Source organism: Podarcis pityusensis (genome assembly GCF_964106645.2).
Source record: "Podarcis pityusensis genome assembly, chromosome: 5".
Taxonomy (NCBI): domain Eukaryota; kingdom Metazoa; phylum Chordata; class Lepidosauria; order Squamata; family Lacertidae; genus Podarcis; species Podarcis pityusensis.
In genome coordinates this window covers 96,160,963-96,184,368 of record NC_138032.1, presented here as the reverse complement: position 1 = coordinate 96,184,368, position 23,406 = coordinate 96,160,963, and the positions used below count along the sequence as shown (strand labels likewise).

Genomic DNA, 23,406 nt, shown 5'->3' with positions numbered 1-23,406 from the left:
TGTTGATGCAGAAAGGATTTAAGACTCAAAATGCTTTCTGTATTGTTCGACCTGCTGCACCTCTCTAATTCCATCTGCTGAAAAGCTTTCCATCATTAAAGCTGGTCACTGATATATATTCGCATATATACAAATTCACACATCATTATACCAGTTAGGCTAGCCTTCTAATGACAAGAGGCTCAACAGTGCTAAAAATATACACCACTCATCATTTTCTTGCTTTGCTTAAAATAAGTCTTAACTCATACCACTGCTTCAATCAGTTCATGACATATGAAGTCTATTGTGTTCATTCATACAAAAAAGAATTTTTTCATCCTACGTGCTTACTTTAGGACCATTCATTTTAACGGGGTTTAAAAATATTCAATGCTATGCATGAATCTCAGTTTTCAGCCATTTTTCCTATTCTTTTGAGAGATAATTCAGGAAAATATCCGTCAAAGTGGAAATCCATGATTCATGGGAATAGTGGGGCAGCCACTTAGTGAAGCAAAACTAAAGCTTATACTTTAAACGCCTACTCCAAACAATACAGGAGTGCATGTAGATTACTGCTTGCTTGCTTGCTTGCCCAATGGAAGAGAATTTCAGTGAACAATGCCAACAGTTCCTACAAAAGGCATCTGCAGCTCTAGCCAAGGCAGCAACTACATGCTCGTGCTTTGCTTTGTTTGGATTTCAGGACTGCAGTGCAGCTGAGCCACAAACAGAAAAATTATCAGCCTCTGGGGTAAATAAATGTTTGCCATGTTTGCAAGAGTTGCTATGCAAATCATCAAAGGTTCAACTGTTGAGTTGCAGCAAAGTTTAGAAATTCAGGAAGCAAAAAATCATGACTTCAAACTGCTGCTTCTTACAGCTGAAGCACACAGTAATCTGATTTTGTCACTGTGCTGATCACTTACTTCAACACCAAGACAAAATTAATATTCATAATTCTCAGAAGCAGAGGTATGGTTTTATTCACTGGTTAAATGAAACTAGCTTTAGAAATTATTTGTAACGCTATACTCACCTAACCACTCATTGAATTTTTTAACTTCACTAGGCAGTCCCAGTTCAGTAAAATCACCAGCATGTATTAAAACATCACCATATGGCATTTGGATAGGATCTGTTCTGGAGTGAGTATCAGATACACAGACAAAACGTGTGTATCCAGGAGGCTTAGGAGCATCATGTGGAACAGGATCCACCCTATGTAAAAAATATTGAGGAATTATTACAAAATGTAATCATATGACTGTGTTTTTCACACATCTAGTTTGCAAATCCAATACACTCTCACCATGTATATGACACAGCAATTCAGAAAAGCCAAGCAGACAAGCAGTACATTTTTTAACTCAGTTTTCATAATTGTTGGACAAAATTGTTGTAAAAATAAATCAGAAATGTTTATTACTTTATAGCTATTTTTTCCTTACTGCAAATGAATAAATACCTCTTCTTGTTGAAGTTCAGTTAACATACCATTTAGAGAAAACCTTTAAATACATTTTTTCAACTTTTCACAATAGTTAAATCAATAACTGGCCTTTCTGTAGTGATATTAATTTGGAGAGAGAACAGTTTACATGATCTGGATTACAGATATTTTGAGTGTGTGCTGCAATCCTAATCCCACTCACCTATGAGTAAACCTGCTTTAATTTAAGTGGTCTTACTTCTGAGTAGACATGGTTAGGATTACAGCCTAAATAACCAATTCTGTAATACATTAACATAGATTATACATAACTGAAACGTCTGTAAGCTTTCAAGGAAAACCAGTCTGAAAAAGCTCATGAAAAATAGCTGTTTAACAACAGGTACAGAGGTTAGGCCTGGGAGATATAGAGAAACTTTGCCTGAAGCCGGTTTAAAGATAAAATTGTGAGAGCGATTTTAGAATTTCCTATCAGGCAACGTTTCATGAATCCCCAGTGCCGCTCCCAGCCAGCACTGCGCACTTCAGACAGGCCACTTGATGACCCCCTGGTGCTTGGCCACACCCTCCCTCCGCAGCCCAGCCACCAGCCTCGGGAATGGGGCTTGCCTGCCTGCTAGCCAGTGACTTCATTTTCCCCCCTGGCCATACAACCACTGGCAGGCTGTCCCCTCCCTTGGTTCCTCCTTGCACTGAGTAGAACGGTGGCTCCTGGTAGCCGCCGCTTGCACAGTGAGACTATCGTTGGCGCGGTTCCGGGGAGACCGGCGGCTGCGTGGTGCCATGGCATGCAGCGCGCCAGCTGATGTGCTCCACCCAGGGTGGCGCTGCCTGCTCGGCCTCACCAGGAAGAGGCAAAAGATGTGCATCTCCATGGCTGGCGATATATTACAATGTTGGAAAGCAGATATTGCCCAGTTCTAACAGAGATCATTTGAAACACAAACATAAAAATAGCGTATAAATGGAGTTGTGTCTACCAGCAGCTGATGAGGCAGTGTGCTGTTGGAAATCTTGCTTGCACTGCCACTGAAATACAATCTAGGGGCAGGTCACATCCTTACTGATAATTGTCAGGAGACAGCAGTGGGGAGTAGGGCTCACTCAACAGCCTGGAAGCTTATTGTTGGCCCTTGCTGAAGTCAGCAACCTGCACCTGTGCCAGAGGACAGCGAGCTGTCAGCAGCCACATACCTGCAGAATTCTGACAGAGCCACCAGCACTATCCACTGCCAGCTCCCAATGGCTACTGGAAAGGCATGCTTTCCTCTTTCTCTCAATTGCCCCATAGCAGTGCTTCACCAGCCATTTTTTGTTAAGTTTCATATGCACATGTTGTAATACATTATAAACACTTAATGCTAAACTATCTAGCACAGTGTACCTTTGCATAGAGTATTAAGCCCCCAAGTTTCACAGCGCAACTGGATGGTAACTACTTCATATAAGTTAGATATAATGAAACATACCCTTTTCATAAATCAGTCTAGGGCAGTCTATTTCCTAGATATTTTCATGATGCATAACATAGCCCAAAAGTTGTTCCAGAAGTCAACATTTCAAAGGGAACAACAAAATATGTGATCATGAAAAAGCAAGCCAGAACATAAATAAAAACCAGGCTTGAACCCAGATAGGGTGGCAAAAAAATATCAATACAGATATACAAAGTGTGGCAGAACTAGGTACTGGTAGCTTCAGGTTTCCTCAGTCCAAATTTTCCAAGAAATCACCAGTCTTTTGACTCCACTCTCTAGGGTATTTTTAATCAGCAAAAGGAGACACTGTGCACAGTAATTTGCCTGCAATGTTCCAGTCCCAGTTCAGGCTACTATTAAGACATTTCAGATTAAACTTTATATTTATAAAGCACTTCACATAATTATGAGCACCTTTTTATTATTGTACACAATAAATGAATAATAAATTACCAACTCAAAAAACCCTTACAGAACAGGTAAGGTAGATGGGCCAAATATTCTCTGAAGATCTTTGAGGCAATTTCAGAGGTGAAACTGTAGCTGAAAGTAATCTCCCTTTGTCCTACTTTCCCACTATAATTACTTGTGTATTGTGGGGGTGTTGGCAGTGCCCTAAGTGCAATACAGTGGTACCTCTAGTTGCGGACACGATCCGTTTCAGGGTGCTGTTCACACTCCAAAAACTCCGCAACTAGAGCGCTGCTTCTGCGCAAACACGGAGTGCGATAGAGCGCTTCTGCAAAGTGCATAGAATGCTTCTGCGCGTGCACGAAGCATGAATGCTTCTGTGCGTGTGGCGACGGGTTTGCCGCATTCGCAACCCAAAAAGCCGCAATGTGAAGCAAACGCAACAAGAGGTATGACTGTAAATCAGTTGACTTAAAAGTATGCTTAATCCTTCCCTGACTGTTCTGAATGGGAAATTGCCAGCTCTATGATATGGTGAGAATCAAACATTGCTTCCCCCTCCCCATTTAATCCCTACAACAACCCTGTGAGAGTGGTTAGGCTGAGAGGCAGTTGATTTGAACGCTGGTGTGCACTTGTAAAGAAATCCATGACCTGGAGTATGCAAAGCAGATTGAGGGTATATGGGTAAAAATGGCAGGAGAGAGAAACAACAGCGACCTTACTGTGGGAGTCTGCTACAGACCGCCAAGCCAGACTGAAGATTTGGATGATGCTTTACTAGAGCAGATTACCAAACATTCAAAAAGGAGAGATACAGTAGTCATGGGATACTTCAATTGCCCCAATATCTGTTGGAACTCAAACTCTGCCAAGAATGTAAGGTCCAGCGAATTCCTCCATGGCCTCGCCAACAATTTCATCTGACAGAAGGTAGAAGCAGCAGCAAGGGGTTCATCTATCTCAAACCTGGTCCTCACTAACAGTGAAGAACTGATCAACAAAGTGGAAGGATTTGGAAACTTGGGAGAAAATGATCATGTCTTCCAGGGTTTCATGATACAGAGGCAAGAGACATGCACTCTGGACTTTAAGAAGGCCAATTTCAAAAAGCTTAAGGAGCTACTGGATGAAATCCCATGGTCAGGAATACTCAAAGAGAAGGGAGTCCAAGATGGATGGGAGTCTCTAAAAGCAGAAATAATGAAGACCCAAATGCAACAATTCCAACAAGGAACCAGTGTGGCTGCATAAGAAGCTTACCAATGAGCTGAGAGTTAAGAAATGAAATAAAGGGGAAATAACAAAGGAGGAGTATACATGTGTAGCCAACAGTTGCAGTGGGGAGGACAGGCAGGCTAAAGCTTAGAATGAGCTCAGGCTTGCAAGAGAGGTTAAAAATAAATTTAAAAAAGGTTTATTTGGCTATGTCTAAAGCATGAGGAAAAATAGGTAAGTGGTAGGTCCTCTGTGTGGAGAAGACAGAGAAAAGCTATCATTTATTTATTTATTTATTTCCCATCCAACTGGCTGGGTTTCCCCAGCCACTCAGGGCAGCTTACAGCATATATGAAAACGTAATAAAAAAATGAAACATTAAATAGATAAACCAATAAATCAACAGTAATAATAATAATAATAATAATAATAATAATAATAAACAGTTTACAGTTTTACCCAAATTAAAATAAACACCAACCCCAACTAAACAATTAACCAACACTAACCCAACAAAACCTAAACAGGGAGAAGACGGAACTACTCAACACCTACTTTGCCTCTGGCCTCACCCAAAAGTGATAACAGAATAAATGATGTAAGGGGGGAGCTGCAGCCCAAGATAGGAAAAGAGGTAGTAAGGAAACACCTAGGTACTTTAAATGAATTCGAATCTCTGGGGACTGATGAGCTGCATCCAAGGGTACTAAAGGAGCTTATGGATGTAATCTCAGAACCTTTGTCTATGATGTTTGAGAATTATTGGAGAACAGGTGAGGTCCCTGCAGACTTGAGGCAGGCAAATGTTGTCCCCATCTTCAAAAGGGGAGGGGGCAGGGGCAGAAGACCCAGGTAATGGGCCAACATAATTCTGTTTGCATGTCAAATGTGCACAGTGCATGTTTGGTTTTTGAAAAACATGACCTATAGTTTTGAAGTCATTAAGTCTATTACTACTCCTATCCTGGTCAAGTTACAGTTCACTAACCTAAAGAGAAAAAGGATACTGTACTAGTTTTTATACTTTACCAAAATATATTACAATAATGTCAATACTTCATTTGACTGTTATGGCTAAATATTTTCTTTTCCTTAAGGCTCTCAAGTTTATTAGCACTGTTCATTTTGCAGTTATGATCTTCCATGTTACATTAAAAGTAAATCACCCTTCAGAGCAATTAACTTTACAGATGTTTTCACGGTACACAAAAAGTCAAAACAAACACATTAATCTAATTACACTTTAAGCATCCTGTGCCTTTCACATACTGTCAGAATCAAAGCAGGATTTGTCATATGGGTGCTCACACTATTTCATTAGTTGCTGCCATTCTTTTGTCAGTGCAGATCTCTTGAATCTCTAGACAAACAATGAGACTTGTTTTGTTCTTTAAAAGGCTTCATATTAAAATAACTGTTCATATAAGGGTGTGGGGTGGTTACTGATTAAGGGTATAATACAGTACTAAGCTCCTGCAATTGCCTTTATTAAATATCAAGGTAAAACAACACAGTGTTCCACCTTGCATCTGTTAATAAAAATACATGTTCCCCCAAAACACTATTCCCTCGATTCCCGCTTTTGACTGGCCCATCAAATACCACATTGACATAGCAATAACCATTCAGAAGTCTGTGTATAGCAATAACAGAACTAGAATACTTACATTTGCACATGTGGGGGCTGGAAACGTCCCTGGTTAATGTTGTAGAACGTGAATGCCTGTGTCGGGTTTGAGCTGTACTCATCAACTTCAATTATTAGTCTACTGTGCTGATGCCTTCTAGCTGTCATAACGTGCGACTGGGCAAAAGCCATGCTTGCTCTGTGTGAGGATGGTGATGCTTTTTCAGGGGGTCATCTCCACTATCTTCCTATACGGGCTAAAAATATCCATGTTCGTTCCGTACCTCATCATGCACAACTTTCCCTTCTGAAAACCTAGAAGCAGATTGGGGGGAAATGTAGTTGGCATAAGTGTTTGACAGTTAATCTGCCTGAAATACACTTTATTTAATGTCAGAAGGAGATTTAGGAGAGGAAGATAAATGCTAACAACTTGAACATCTCATTACAAATCTCTCCATCTCAGCAACTTGACGATTTGATGTGTGTGGGGTGTGTGTGTGTGTGTGTGTGTGTGTGTGTTTGTGTGTGTTAGTGAGTAAGGAGGAAAACAAACTTATCAAAGGACACATGGCACAACATGTTCCAATGGTAAGGACTTTGAATCACAAATCTACTGAACAATGCAGTAATGCTTAGAAATTGCATGTCAGTTTTAATGTTTTGCAAACACAATTATTTAATTTTAATTCCCCCCTAGTCTAAGCGTATTAGTGAAGGTTTATATTATTGCTGCAATCTACTGCATGCCTGTGCGTGAAGAGATTCCAGCCAAGTGTGTGTTCCAAAGAAATCAGTATAAGGTCTGTTTTCTCCTATGGTTCAATGGCACTCATAAAACCATGAATTACCCAGAGGAATGTTGTAACAGTTATAACTGAACATGCTTTGTTGAATCCAGAAAATGGGTGTCACAAATGTACATTCCTTTAATGATTATTTTTTCTCACATAAATATTTTTAAAGAATTTTCATGAAATTATTTTTTATGAAGACTGGATCTACCAAACCTAAATTGTGGCTCCCACATCTTTAAAAATACGACAAACAAATAGCACAATAATGACTATCTAAGGTTTGTGCATTTTTGTCTGCTTTTCTATATATTTACTCAAGACTCCACCAAAATAATCCATTTTCAAAACCTGCAGCCTATTGTTTTGCATTGATTATTCACTTCCAGTGTATTTAAAAGTATGTTATTACATAGCCTGAGATCTGCAGGTTGAGGTGGAGCATTCACACAATTCTGTAAATGTAAATGAACATGTCAATGGAAATAATGCTGTTTGTGCACTTTCCCTTTTGCCAAGTTTCCCTTCGTAAAATCAAACTATATGTAAATTTGGTACGTTTTTTTAAAAAAAGTTTAACGGCTTGAGGGGGGATTGCAGAAAACTCTGGAAAAATAAGGCATGAGCACTAGGTCATGTGGAGGAGTTTGGATTTGATATCCCGCCTTTCACTCCCTTTAAGGAGTCTCAAAGCGGCTAACATTCTCCTTTCCCTTCCTCCCCCACAACAAACACTCTGTGAGGTGAGTGGGGCTGAGAGACTTCAAAGAAGTGTGACTGGCCCAAGATCACCCAGCAGCTGCATGTGGAGGAGCGGAGACTCAAACCCGGTTCCCCAGATTACGAGACTACCGCTCTTAACCACTACACCACACTGGCTCTCAGTATGTGCAGCTTCCCCTTTGGATTCTAACCATATCATTGGCATCAGTTTGTTTGTTCACAGTATCAGAATTTTATCACCTCCCAAACTAACATATCTTTTAAATAATTTCATCATTCCAGTCTCAAAATCGCATACTTTTCTCTGCAAGCACCAACAGTGGAAACTTACAGTTTCAAACCACAAATGTTTTCATCATCGCACATTCACATTGTCAGTGCTGCACCTCCTGAAAAACAAAAAATTAACAGAATTAATATCACTGGAATGATCACAGTGATGGTTATGCCCCTCCAAAATAGCACTGGCCTACCAGGGGGCGGGGGAGGGGGGGAGTTGACAACCTGATTTGAAGGAAAATCACATCTTCTATTTGAAAGAATAAAAACACCAAAAACTGTGTGAAAAAACGTTCATTGTTTATTTGGACTCAGTTGTAATAAACTGGGAATGGGCAATTTGCTAGCTATATTGAAAACATTATTATAAGTCCAGAAGGCCACATTCAATTTGTGAGACAACAAACCATCATTCATAAAACAGTTTGGAGATGATTATTACTTAAATTATTATCCATGTTTGCTCATAAAATATATATGCTGTAAAAGCAAAATGCATGCTTCGTCGTAAGTGCAATATTTTACTCTTTATAAAATAAGTTGTATCAGCCCAATAACATTTTATTTTCTGCATAAAGAAGGGAAACCCTGTAACACAGAAACAGAACCATAGTCTTCAGAAGAAAACTCAAAAAGGATTTACAACATTGCATATCTTGCGTTTATTTAGCCGATCACATATTTTAAAGACATTTTGAGTTGTTATAGAATGACAATATGATTGTTACTTTATTATAGTAGAAAATAGAACCAATGTGATTATTGTTATATATTTTGTCATTTCTAACCCTTGAGCACACTAATGTATAAAGGTGGTATACAAATTGAAAGTGAAATGAAATGAAATCATGCAATTTATAAACAGAAGCATAGGCAACCAGTCCACTTCTGAGAACAATTCAAAATGCTGATTTTGACATTTAAAAAAGGTTTTATGGGTTAGTACCAGAGTGTATATGCTGGTTCCTTAAAGAGTGAGTCAGCATACTTGTGAGAGTTGAGTCAGAGAGTGGCTCAGCACAATCTAAATGTTTGTAGCAAGTTTCCTCTAAGCCCCCACCTCTTGACTCGAATGCTGGTGTATTGAATGGGCACTCTGCACATGCCCCAATATTCAGAAGGCGACTCCAATTTAGCTCATGGGAGAAATCAATGTCTTTTTCCCATCCAAGTGAGAAGCCAGGCAGGAAAGGGCTTTGGAGGGAGGGGTTTTTCCTCCGGAAGACCCCTCCCCATTTCCCCAAATGCCCCTACACTCCAGGAATCTAGTCTGGTTCATTTTAAGCCACAGAGAGGGACAAGCTGCAGGATCAGATCTCTCTGCATCTTTTTCAAAGCAGGACCCAAAGAGGAAATGCCCACAACACACCTCAGTGACACTTGAGGTTCCCAAATGAAACTGGCAAGGAAAGGTGAGGCAGCAATGCAAACAAATTGGGCCGGGACCTAAGAGGTTTGGACGCAGAGCAGACCCTCCCCATTGTGTGCAGTGTTGCTGAGCAGCTGGTAAAGTAAAGGTAAAGGTACCCCTGCCCATACGGGCCAGTCTTGACAGACTCTAGGGTTGTGCGCCCATCTCACTCAAGAGGCCGGGGGCCAGCGCTGTCCGGAGACACTTCCGGGTCACGTGGCCAGCGTGACGAAGCTGCTCTGGCGAGCCAGCACCAGCGCAGCACACGGAAACGCCATTTACCTTCCCGCCAGTAAGCGGTCCCTATTTATCTACTTGCACCCGGGGGTGCTTTTGAACTGCTAGGTTGGCAGGCACTGGGACCGAGCAACAGGAGCACACCCCGCCGCGGGGATACGAACCGCCGACCTTTCAATCAGCAAGCCCTAGGCACTGAGGCTTTTACCCACAGCGCCACCCGCGTCCCTGAGCAGCTGGTAAATCTGTGCAAATGAGAAACTGAAGTAGGTTGCTGCTGCTCTCTTTCCCTGGCCAGGAGATGGAAGAGGCAATGAATGAAAAGGTGGGGAAAGATTTGGGTGGGGTTTTTTACAAGGAGGGGGAGGGAAGGCTTGCAACTGGGAATTTGGGACTCTGCATGACAAAGTGAGAGGCCATGACGGCTTAAGGATTTTCATGAAGGTCCTACCTAGCATTTTTGTGGCAATTGAAAACTATGAAGATGGAGGTTTTCGTATTAAGCACAGCACAATCAGCACGTAGCACTTTTGAGGAAAATTCCCATGAAATGGGATTGACAACCCCAGGTTGTGGTACTTTCTGATCCAAAAATATACAATCATAATTTGTTTTGTTAATGTTTTAAGATATGCAAAATGAGAAGGTTTGTAGATATTTACCTAATTTATAAGCAACTTAGTCAAGTGCCTAAAATTAGATACAAGTTAAACGTCTTGCTGGATTGGAGAAGATTTGTCATATGTTAGTTATTCTGTTGTATCAAAAGGCAATTGTAGTTTCTGCCCTCTGCTCAAGGAGAACATAGTTGTGAGAGCCCACATTTGCAGACAGCTTGCAAGTGGAGGGATCTGCAAACCTGTTGGTCTAAACCAGGGGTCAGCAAACTTTTTCAGCAGAGGGCTGGTCCACTGTCCCTCAGACCTAGTGGGGGGCCAGACTATATTTTGAGGGGGGGGGATGAACCAATTCCTATGCCCCATAAATTTTAAATAAAAAGGACACATTCTACTCATGTAAAAACACGCAAATTCCCGGACCGTCCGCGGGCCAGATTTAGAAGGTGATTGGGCCGCATCCTGCCCCGGGCCTTAGTTTGCCTACCCATGGTCTAAACCTTCCTCTCTGTCATTTTTGCCAAAGCACAATAGTAGGCTCACAGGGTTGTAGTTAAAGAAGTCATTCCATTCACACAGAATGCTTGACCCTTCCTCTCCTCGCTCCATGCACACTCCAGATATGTTCTGAGTTTTCCCCCAACCCTCTAGAGAACTTTTGGAGGGCACACAGGGACAAGGGGAGAGGAGAGTGTTGTGCCGGAAAAAGTACCTGCAGGATCACTGGATACAACGCATACAGTCTGTCTTGTTTCAAGACTCTGAGCTCCTTTCCACAAATCATGAATACTGTAAAGTTTTGTTTGATATACATTTAATAATAAAAAGAATGAGCAAATCCCCTGTACATGGAACTCTGACGTGTGGAGGGATAAATGGATCACTGGATGCCTCAAGAGGCAAGGAAAACCTCAAGCAACCAGTGGCATTGTGAGTGGATGCTCTGAGAGCTTCCACATCTTGCTTCCTGCACTAAAAGGACTAATACAACTATCTGTGGCATGTAAAATCAGCTGTAGTTTTTAGCCTGGTGTGACCTTTCAGAGGCAATACATTATTATTTTATGCACCTTAATAAAGAAATCTCATTCTATGAGATGAATAGGTGTTTATAGGACTTTGGATTTTTGCTTTTTTTGCTGAAGAATATTTACTCTTCACTCTAACATATTCCATCATTGTTGACATGTCTACAGAAAGTAATTCCATCTTTTGCATTTTGCCATTTTTCAATCACATTTTAGTTGCTCTTTTTATTTACAGATAAGGCAATATTTCTCTGAACTCTTTCTTCCTGATTTCCATTTTTCTAACTCTTTGCTTCTGCTTTCATAATGTCTCTCTTTCCATTATCTACTGTTCCCTGTTCAACTTTTGCTATACCTATGCAGTGTATTTCACAAACCCCAGAGATACACCCCCATAGTGATTATCTCTTATAACTGCAATCTAATATTGAAACAAAAAACTGCTCACATACAGCATAATATTTATAATGAAGGTTGGAAATACATAAAAATAACAAGAGAGAACATGGAATTTAAGCAGTTAAAGTGTGGAGAAGACAAGTGCATTTTCATATGATATTTGCAAATCTATAACATGCTGATGATGCAAGGATAAATTGAATGTTAGGGGGAGATAGGGATGAATTGATATCCAGTGGGAAAAGATGGTATAATCAGATGGGTAAAAGTAAAAGTATTTCATAAAATTATTAATCATACAAGGGCTAAGCTACATATGCCTCAGAGATGTCTGAATGCACCTTTGTCTTTTGACATTTTCTTCATACAGAAATGCTGGAGACCTAATCTAATCAGTACTACAGAGGGAGCAAATTTACCACCATCCCTCCCTGAGGCTATTTGGAATTGACACATATATGGTTTTCCTAGCAGGAGAGGCAGATTTCCGGCAGCACGAATGGTTCCCCAACACAGAGCGCAGGGGGCAAGGGGGCACCTCCTGGCTTCCTTTCCAAAGTCTAGGAAGTGCTGGGCTTTGGGAAGGAGGTGTGACAGGAACCTAGAGTCCCCCCTCCCTCCCCAGACTCCTTCCCAAAGCCTAGTTAGCACTTGCCCAACTTTGGGAAGGCAGCGGGATGTAAAATGTTGGCGTCACACAGAGGGCCATATTACCAAGGTCCGCCTCTGCTAAAACAGGGTGGGGGGGCTGGCCTTCTTGGACGTGGAAGGGTTAAATTCTCAATTCCCTTGTGCTGCAGCCCCTGTACATATTGGAACTCTCCAGACAATTTAAAAAGTGAGAGAGAGATGGAGGAGCACCTGAGATCTCATCTGCTTCTGAGTAAGATACCTTCTGAAGCCTGTTCACAGTTCATCTGTGTGTGCTTCTCAGTGCTCCTCTATATGGCCTGTATACTGAACCTCATATAGATTTGCTTACATGAAGCTTACATGGTGAGCCACTTCCCATTAACTCTTCATTCATCCTACACTTTCCTGTGCATTTCTCTGTGACTTCCCTAACTGCAGGAAGTCTGCATTTATATATATATGTTGATTTGCTCCACTGAGGTGCCCTAGCACTTTAACCCACTTTGATTGTGCAAACCTAAATTTGCACAAACCTAAATTATTGGTAAGCACTTGAGCCCCTCCAACAGTCTGGAGGCACTTTCATGCATGCAAGTTCCTGCACATGGAGGAAGCACTACCCCCTTCACCTCAGTTGTAATCCTCATTCTCTTGCTTGACAACAGAGAATACCTGTGCAATGAAGCACTTTGCTAGAACTGCTGCTTGCAGAGTTCCAATTAGTTCCTCACTCAAACATAGGCACATCACTTCTTGTTTCTCAGCGGCAGTGACACTCCCAGGAACCCAGCTTCTAGGACCACCTCCACCTTCAGGAGTGAAGGAGGTAACAGAGTTTAAAAGCATATGCTTGGGATTTCTATTACCTAATCCAGAGGTTTTCAACCTTTTTGGGTCCATGGGTCCCTTGACCAACTACATTCTTTCTGTGGCACCCATGTGAGGCTCAGGAGCCCAGTTAGGTCACCCTTGCCTGCAGAGCCGGCAGCCTCTCACCCTTTTTCAAACACCCTCCCTTGTGAAGTGTTCCCTCTCTGAGCTGCCCCTCTCCTGCCCCAAAGAGAGGTGCCTCCTCACACTGCCCCACAGGGGCCTGGCACTTGTCTGTCCATTCCCAACAACGAGGGACTGGCAGGCTGGGCTCCCTCACCCACTTGCTTGCTTACTCCAAGGACGCCTCAGCTCCTGGAAACCAGCACCCCCTGGCCAGCCCCAGAGACACCATTCACATGGGGAGCTTATAGCCAGGGCTGCTGCAACAAACAGCTGTGCAAGCCTTGGGGAGGCAGAGATGCAAGAGGGCATCAGAGGGAGGGAGGGAGGGAAGGAGGGAAGGAAAGAGGGACAGAGGCCAGTGTTGCCCGTGGCACCCCTGACCATTATTTAAGGCACCCCAGGGTGCCAAGGCACACTGGTGGAAAACCACGGACCTAATCAGTAACTTTCCACCAATTTATGGAACTGACATCAATATTGTTATGAACTGACATTTAGGCATCTGCAGTCTGAAGTCAATGATGTGCGTAAATACTGGCAGAACTGAGAACCCTGAAAAAACGGTCTTGGTTGAAAATGTAAATGAATGAACCTTTTTCAAAAGTGTAATTTTAAGTTGAAACTGTGCCTAGCATGGAAATATGCACTTACAAGCCAACTCATTAAAATTTGACTGCATTATATATCTGCCATTACTGTCAATGGGAGTTAAACAAGCATCTTGAAAGGAGAACCAAATCCTTTGGGACACTTTAAACTGCAATCTATAGTGATTTCTCACTTTCTCTCTCCACTCCCATAACTTTCTTGAAGACAGAACAATTATGGATTAGTATTCAAAACCAAAAAACCTAAGCCTATTTCTAACTAGAAGTAAACATGAAACATTTTTAAACCACTTTGGTTTTTGAGCAGTTTATTTATATAATGGTCAATTACAACTAAGTGCACTTCCATATTTGTAGGACTAGTCACTAAAAGGCAAGAGGCTATTAGGCAGAAAATCTCCTGAGTGTCCTGCATCCATACTTGCAAGAAAGAATAAGTCTGTGATTGCCTGGGTCAGTGGACCCCGTGGCAGATCAGCTAAAATGATATTGCAGCAGTGACCAGTTCAACCACAAAGTAAAACTGAGGAAACTGAGGAAAAATTAAATGGGCTTGCAGAGAACTAGGCATTGAGAGTGCAGGGGACAGGACAGAAATTCAGAGAGGCCAAAGGACCACAAGACAAACACAAGCACCAAAGAGAGATTTATATAAGTGTTTATATGCTAATCCTAGACACCTCCAAGTGGGAGCGCTTTGTCTTAGAGGATGGCATTGATATAGTACGCATAATAGAAACCTGGTGGAATGGAAAAAACCAGTGGGGCGTTGTTATCTCTGGATATAAAGTCTACAGGAAGCAAAAAGAAGGGTGTACCTAAGGTTGTGTCGCTCTGAACGTCACAGACAGCATTGAATCCCGCTAGCTAGAAATCCCAAAAGTGACGAATACTTCTATAGAATCATTGTGGGTGGTGATACTGGGCCCCAGGGGTCCAGGGAGATCTTGAGATGAATAATGAAATCAAGCATCAAAAGAGGACACATTGTAGTAATGAGTGGCTGAAACTACCCTCACACAGACTGGCTGCATATGTCCTCCAGTCATGACAAGGAGGTAAAATTTCTAGAGATCTTAAATGACTGTAGCCTAGAACAGTTGGTGGTAGAACCAACCAGAGGGGTGGCAACCTTGGACCTAATTTTGAGAGGCACCCCCCCCCCAGCACCTGATATGAGATGTATGTGTTGTTGAGCCATTTGGGAGCAGTGACCATGGTGCTATTAAATTAAATATACATGTAAATGATCTAAGAATATCCAACACAGTGCATTTGATTTCAAAAGAAGAAACCTCCCCCAAATGAAGAGAAAGTTGGTAAAAAGGAAGTTGAAAGGCAAAGTCAAGAGGGTCAAAGCACTTCAAAATATTTGCGAGTTGTTTAAAAACAGAGTATTAGAAACTCAACTGGAGTGTATACCACAGATCAAGAAAGGTACCATGAGGGTCAAGAGAACACCAGTCTGGTTAATGAGCAGAGTCATAGAGTTGGAAGGGACCCCAAGGGTCATCTAGTCCAACCCCCTGCATTGCAGGAATCACAGCTAAAGCGTCCATGACAGATGGCCATCCAAGCTCTGCTTAAAACCCTCCAAGGAAGGACAGTCAAAGCAGCTTTTAGAGGCTTTCTTCAAAAAACTGAAGGCTTGTCCCAAAAAAGGAAACAAGAACACAAACTTGGGGTGGGGAGGTGCAAGCAGACAGTAAGGAATGCTAAAATAGAATTTGAAGGACACATGGCTAAAAATGTTAAGTCCAACAACAGGAAGTCCTTTGAATATATTAATAGCAGGAAGTAGCAAGGAGACAGTTGGACCCTTGGATGATAAAGGAGTCAAAGGAGTGCTAAAGAATGATAGGGGTTGAGGAGAAGCTGAATGAATACCTTGCCTCTGTCTTCATGACAGAAGGTATAGGGCAGGTCCCTGTGCCTGAACTAACCTTTGCAGGAGGTGAGTTTGTAAAACTAAGGGAGATAGTGGTGATGAGAGATGAGGTTCTAGGACAAATAAACAAAACAAAAACGGAGAAATCACTGGGTCCAGATGGAATCCAACTGAGAGTACTCATGTGAAAATGCTGATCTTCTAACAAAAATATGTAACTTGTCTCTCAGAGCAGCATCCATACCCGAGGACTAGAAAGTAGCCAAGGCAACATGTTTTTTAAAACATAGATCCAGCAGAGATCCCTGCAAATTACAGGCTGGTTAGCTGAATGCCCCCAGAAAACTGGTGGAAAGTATTGTTAAAGATAAAATAACCAAGCACACTGGGGAACAAACCTTACTGAAGCAGAGCCAGCAGAGCTTCTGCAAATGGAAGGTCTGTCTCATAAACCTGGTAAAGTTCTTTGAAAGTGTCAACAAGTGTACAGATAGAGGTGATCCAGCTGACATAGTGTACTTGGACTTCCGAAAAGCTTTGGACAAAGTATCCCACCAAAGACTCCTGAGTAGGTTTAGCAGTCACTGAATACAAGGATAGGTCCTCTTGTGGATCAGGAATTGGTTAAGAAATGCATAACCAAAAAAAGAGGACAAACAAGGACACGTTACCATAAACTCTGCAGATGCTGATTTAAATGTATAGATGCAAATTCAGACTCAACGACTAGAAACACATCTCATCATAGAAGAGAGGACAGTGATCAGGTTCCTTGTGAGTCTTCTCAGTCTACTGCCCAGGTATTGTTGAAGAGCCATCCAGTTGGAGTTGGTGAGCCCCCTTCTCTATTGGAGTTGGGCGCAGTCCTTCAAATAGAGGACTGTCCGCTATTAAAGACACATGGACAGACATCCTGGTCCCTTTCCTCAAAACTCTCTTCCCTTGCATGTTTCCTTGCCATCCCATGCCTTAATTTTCTCTGTTAACATTTCTGTGGCACCATCACTTGTCTCTAGGAGTAATTTAATGAAAAGTAGCCTCACTTCCCTGTCTTCTCACTTCTCATTTCTGATCCTTCATATGCTAACATCTCTCCTTATTTTTCCTTATGAAGCATTCCCTTCCCCTACTTCTGTTTTGCTTTCTCCCCAGGAAATTCCATTTGAGTGCAGCATGTATGAACACCTGTGACTGTACATAAATTGTCGCCCACTCTTATCCAAGTCCTTGTCTAACATATATATAGGATAGGAACAATCTATCTTCATTTTATATCTGTAAAATGAGACGGGCTCCAAATCTAATTAAGTCCATAAATAAAGAATTGTAGACAAGAAGGATAACATTTTCTTGGTAAGTTCTTATAAATCAGACTAATTCCATGTAAAATGTAAGAGGAAAACAAAGGAACTGTTCATTTACAGGAAAATTAGGACTCACAGTGAAAGACTAATTATATTTGTCAGTGTTCTGCATCAAAATGACACCTGACCATCTATTTATTTAATGACTCCAAATCCAGATATTAAATGTTTTTCCATGATTTACTTTCTACAATGATCAAATTGTGATATAGTAAAAATGGTTTTCCTTTACCGTGCTAGACTTTTAAAATTTGTTACAACTCAAAATATAGCCTGATTTTAAGAACAATTCATTTGCTTGCTGCCGGTTAATTACCTAATGAATTTAACAGGATTTTTTTTAAAAAAAGAAAACATTCACTCTTTAATTAGTTTCTAAAACTAATGGAGAAAAATGATTCTTATGTTACATTAGTCATTTTATTTAAAAGCATTTATAAAGGGAAGTTTAAACAAAAAATGAATGATGCTGTTGCATGTATGCCTTGTGTAAAACAAGAAATGATGCAGGTTTCCAGAAATCTATTCACAAATCTTTGTTGCAAAAGCAACAAATAATCCTTTGGCACCTGACAAGGTGGGCTGTAATCAGAAAAAGCTTAAGCCATTATTATTATTATTATTATTATTATTATTAAAGCATTTAAAGTGCTACAGGTCTCTTAGTTTTCAATCAATCAGAAAGAAACATAGGTATATGTTATAACCTATAATTTTAAAAAAATCTTCATCCTCTCCTTAATAATCAAACAATACCAATGAGTTAAAGTGCAAATCATTTAGGTTGCAATTCTACACATTAGAGTTAGGGTACCCCCCTGACAAAAAAAAAAGGTTTGTAAGGCCTTTGGACAGGAGCTTTATAATTTTTGAACAATGAACTTTTACACTGTTGGTATTAGTTAAATGTGAAATAGTGGAATTTAAAATAGTAAAAATGCAGTAATTTCATCTGCTGTCTGGCTTGGTACTATCACTAGAAACTAAGTCAGTGATTTTTGTGACCAATTCGTTTAAGGATTTATGTTTAGAAAATTCAGACAAAAATATTCACCTATAAATAAATTCATCGTGAATTTGTTTTCTGTTTTTCTTTTTATTATGTATTTTGTTGTATGTATTTTGTGAACTTCCCTGAGATCAACGGATGAAGAGCAATATACAAATTTAATAAATAAATTAAACAAAAACAAAAGTTAATAGCACTCCTAGCAAAAAAGAAGAAAAAATGCCTTCTACTTTCAGTGGAAAGGAACATCCAAACCTTAAAAAGCTAGCTTGCAGCTTCCAAATGCCTTGTGACACTCAAGTCTCACACTTTTTCAGCCCCATAGTCCCCACACAAATAAATCCCAGAGCACTCCAATCCCACCCCTACACACCAATTCCGGATCCAAATCTGTTCCCCTTTGCTGTCTTCGGTCACTGACCCCTTATAACCCTTACCACCCTATTAACACACCCCTTAACACACCTCCACAACACACAGTACTGTCTTTCTGTTTCCTAAAGTAAGGCACCAACGGATCTGACATGGCTCTCCATATCACTTCTAGAAGGGTTCTACTTCATCTTTAGACAGGTTATTCATCACTATTTCTAATGTATAACCTAAATCTCTTAACCCATCGTTTAATCAATTTACTCGTTATCTATCTTCTTTGAGCAGGTGTAGGGAGGGGGAAAACAGCTTAAAGCTGCCAAGCATAGTGCCACCTTTTTTTCCTTCTTTTCTCCTACACACCTAATGTAAGGACAAAGAGAGAGTAGGAGAACTTCATTACTAGGGGTAGATGGTTTTACACTCAAATTTTCACTAACGTGTTTATGATGCAGAAAGGAAGTACTGTATTCAACATCCTCAATCAACCAACTCCTTCCAAATCCAAACCGAAAATGGTGACATATTTAATATGATGCCAGCATAGCAGGCAGGGTTTTCAAGGGAAGGTGATCTTATACTGAAAATGGCCTTCCATTGCAAGACTGTTAGAACAAGATTTGGCAACAAATTTCACATGCGGTATTATCATCAAATTAAGTAATTAAACTGCAGAGGATGGTGGTAATGGTTAATTGTTATGCTTCAGATAAGCCACCAGACATAAGATCTTACAAAACATGCGATCAGTAAGACCCTTTCCAGGAACATCACTACCTAAACAAGGATGACACTGGTATTCAAGTATTCTATTATAAAAAGTAATTAACTCTCCCTTGTGAATAGCAACATCCCCTGGAAGTTTTTGCCTCATCTACTAAAGATGGTCGGACTGAAATTGTTTAGGTAAAACAATGCAAATGAGGTCGGTCTGTGAACTTCCTGGACTGTCTGAAGTGAACAATTATTTCCATAACTTCTGTAAGTATTATTTGTTATAGCTTGCCTATAAAAAAAACTGCAACATAAAGGTTGTTCAACAAAACCATAATATGCTGCCCATAAGTGGCCCAGAAACTTAAGCCGTGTACACACAATACATTTAAAGCATGCCCCTCCCTCCCCCAATTATCATGGGAACTGTACTGTTAAGGGCCCTGGGAACTGTAACTAGGGGTAAACCAGTTTCCAGGATATACAACCCCGATATCTATAGATGATAGGAGGACTGTAACAACTATTGGCCATCTTTACACTGAGACCAATAACACCTCCAACATAACAAACAGACGTAAACTATAGAAATAAACATTAACACTACCATAAATGAACAAGCTACAGATTTCACCTTTAAGACTGGATCACATTATTATTGTAAAACTGAATTCCTAATTCAGAAAAGCAGCTAAAGGTATTGGTATCAATTGTGAGATAGATTCCTCAGTCACACCAGATAGAACATTGCTTACAAGATGTCAGAAATCCTAGCAGTCATATCACTTCCTAAACCTTAAGAGGGAGAAAAGGAGAGAGAGAGTGTTCATAAATATGCACTGCACTAACTTATATATGCATACAATATACATTCCCTGCAGGTAGAAATTTTAAGGTTGCAATTTAATAAAAATTGCCTATCATGTGAGATAATGAAATAAACCTTGAGATGACAGTTTAAACATATCATTACGACTCCATGGCTAAATTACAGCCTAGAATATACCAGCTTTTTGCCATACTTAACGGCATATGGGATCACACTTAATAAGATTTCAAGAAAATACATTTATTAAGGCGAAAGCATTTTAAACACAGTATGAATTTAAGTGTCCAAATTTTACATGTCCAAAAACATTAAACTATTGTTGTTACTGTTTTTGTTTTTCCAGGTCCATTACATCCTACTGTTCTCTTTCAGAGTCTTAAACTCCAATATAGTTTCTCCAGTATTTTTCCCAAAGGAATTATCAATGGCCTGCTACCTTGAACATACATACATATCACTGTGCTTTACTAGAAGGAACTTTCAAAATTCAATATCCTCAATTTCATTGACAGATGTGCGAGAACAATAGTCTGTTACACCATGGGCTAGTGACTTTTGCTACATCCAACATTAAATAACATACTGGGACATAACAATTATGCTTCAAGCAGACACCAGTGCTTCCGCAGGGTGAAGGCAATGAATTCACTTACTGATCCCAAACAGAAAAACAATGCTCTAGGTTACTAGCCACTGACATGACTTCAATTTTTGTTTTATTACTACCACTGACGAAGTAAAATGTAGGGCAGAGGACACAAGTTGTCCAGTAGAAATCCATTGAGCGGTGCTCTAACCCAAACTCCAAGACCCCAACGCAGCTGAAGTTAGTCCTGTGGCAGAGAGCGCCACGCAATTCAATGGCATTTACTTCTGAGCAAAAAGGTCTTGACCTGCGAACCCCCTTGAATGACATTTAACTTCTCGCGTTGGTGTCAGCAGGATAGAGGCCAACCTTATGCACATTTTACCCGGAAGAAACACTTGATGATTTCAGTGAGCATCCCTAATAAGCCTTGCCGGGGCTGCAGGATGATCCGGGTTGGAGCCGGTTTCCAAGGAATTATTTTATTTTATTACTATTATTAAAGGGGGAAGAAAAAGCCAAGCATGTGCGCAGGAACGAAAAAGTGCCGGGTTTGGAGGGAGCATGGGCTTCCGAGGATTTAGGGACCGCTTTGCAAAGTCACCCGCGGACAAGAGGCAGGAGGCTCTTAAGAAATTGGGGGGTGGAGGAGGAGGAGGAGATGCTCCGGGCAAGAGCCGAGCGGCGGAGGAAGAGCGGCAGGAGCGCGGCGGAGGGACGGGGGAGCCCGCCTGGCCGAGGTCGGCGTCCTGCAGCCGCTCAGCCCTGCAATGCCTCCTTCGCCCGGAGGAGCCTCCGCGGGAACTCGGCAAACTCCGGACTAACTTGGCGGCGGAGGCGGAGGGGGAGACCCCCGCCGCCCCGTCGTGTCCTCCTCCGCCTCCCGCTCCGCTTTGTTCGGAGCCCCGAAGCAGCCGGGAAGAAGGATCTAGAAGCGGAAGGCGGGAGCCGCAGACACGCGAACACGCGCGCACACACGAGCCGGGGAGGGAGACGCGTGACAGGCAGAGCGCGGCGGGTCCCTTACCTGCTTCCGAGACGAGGCGGAGGAGGAACCTGGAAAAACAACAAAGCCCGCCAAAGCCCGCGGCGGGGAGGAAGGGGAAGGAGAGGCGCCCAGGGGCTTCCCACAAGCAGCCGCCGCCGCGCTCTCGCTCGCTGCCTCTCTCGCCTGCCTCGCCCGCGCGAGGGAAGCGGCCCCCATCGCGGCTTCGGCGGGGCGGGCGGGAGAACCGCCTCCCCGGCAGGCAGGCAGGCAGAGGCAGGCCGGCCCTCCTCCTCCTCCTTGGGCAGGGGGTGCCCGCCTCGCCCCCGCGCCAATGGCAGGCGGGCTCCCTCAGCGCCCCCCGCCCGCCCGCCCGCCTCTCTCTCCGTCCCGCCAAGGCGTCGCCTCCCTTCGCCGCTTCACCTCCTCGCTCGCTCGCTCTCCCGCCAAGACTCACTTCTCCTCACGGAGCCCGTCTCTGCCTCTCGCTCCTCTTCCTCCTCTTCCTCCTTTTAAAGCGCGCAGCCATCTCTGGCAACGGGGCTCCCGGTCTCCCCTCCCCCTTCGCCCCCACCTCTTCCTGGGGGGCCCGGGCGCCTCGCCACCCCCGAGACAGAGCCCGGCCGCCGCCGGCTCAGCCCCCTCAGAGACGCGCCTCCGGGCGCCTCCTTCCCTCCCTCGCTCGCTCCCCGGCCTGAGGAGAAAGGGGGAGGGGGGACGACGACCACTCCGAGGGGCGCATTGGGGCCGCCCTCGCCCACCGACCCCCTCTGGGTCGCCGTCTCCTCAGCCGCGGGGGGGGGGGGCGGCGGAGTGGTGTGAGGGATTCGCCCGCAGCACGTGTGGAAAGGACCTTGGGGTCCGAGGGGCTCAGCGGTTCCGGGTCTGACCCTCGGGGGCCCCCCCTGCCCTCTAAGTCTAGGGCTGTGAGGAAGAACCAGATGCACCAAAGAAAGACACCTGGCTGGGCAGCAGTAGCACGTGTGAAAAGGGTCTTGGGGGACCACAAGCTGAACATGAGGGAACAGTGTGATGCAGCAGCAGAAAGAAAGCTAATGCAATTCTAGGCGCATCAACGGAATTATAGTGTCCAGATCAAGGAAGGTAATAGTACCACTCTATTCTGCTTTAGGGACCGCTCTGGCGGGAAGGTAAACGGTGTTCCATGCGCTGCTCTGGTTCGCCAGAAGCGGCTTAGTCATGCTGGCCACATGACCCGGAAGCTGTACGCCGGCTCCCTCGGCCAATAAAGCGAGATGAGCGCCGCAACCCCAGAGTTGGTCACGACTGGACCTAACTGCCTTAGTCAGACCACACCTGGAATACTGTGTCCAGTTCTGGGCACCACAATTTAAGAATATAATAATAATAATTTATTATTTATACCCCGCCCATCTGGCTGGGTTTCCCCAGCCACTCTGGGCGGCTTCCAACAGAATATTAAAATACTGTGATACATCAAACATTAAAAGCTTCCCTAAACAGGGCTGCCTTCAGATGTCTTCTAAAAGTCTGGTAGTTGTTGTTCTCTTTGACATCTGGTGGGAGGGCATTCCACAGGGCAGGTGCCACTACCAAGAAGGCCCTCTGCCTGGTTCCCTGTAACTTGGCTTCTCGCAGTGAGGGAACCGCCAGAAGGCCCTCGGTGCTGGACCTCAGTGTCCGGGTAGAACGATGGGGGTGGAGACGCTCCTTCAGGTATACTGGACCGAGGCCGTTTAGGGCTTTAAAGGTCAGCACCAACACTTTGAATTGTGCTCGGAAA

General features: G+C 42.8%; 1 protein-coding gene across 2 annotated transcripts in view; it reads right to left on the bottom strand.

Moving 5' to 3' along the window:
- MPPED1 (metallophosphoesterase domain containing 1) overlaps positions 1–22,220 on the bottom strand; it is an 83,073-nt gene extending 60,853 nt beyond the window's left edge. Inside the window, exons 1-4 of one of the 2 annotated variants that reach the window (XM_081005724.1) lie at positions 22,099–22,220; positions 8,018–8,075; positions 6,210–6,484; positions 1,022–1,203 (exon numbers count right to left, since the gene is read on the bottom strand). In XM_081005724.1, the coding sequence (XP_080861850.1) occupies positions 1,022–1,203; positions 6,210–6,361 (334 nt within the window). In that variant the 5' untranslated portion in view covers positions 6,362–6,484; positions 8,018–8,075; positions 22,099–22,220. Of the gene's footprint in view, positions 1–1,021; positions 1,204–6,209; positions 6,485–8,017; positions 8,076–21,683; positions 21,922–22,098 lie in introns of those variants that run through there. The other variant, XM_081005725.1, reaches the window with a different exon arrangement.
- Positions 22,221–23,406: the final 1,186 nt, after the last annotated feature.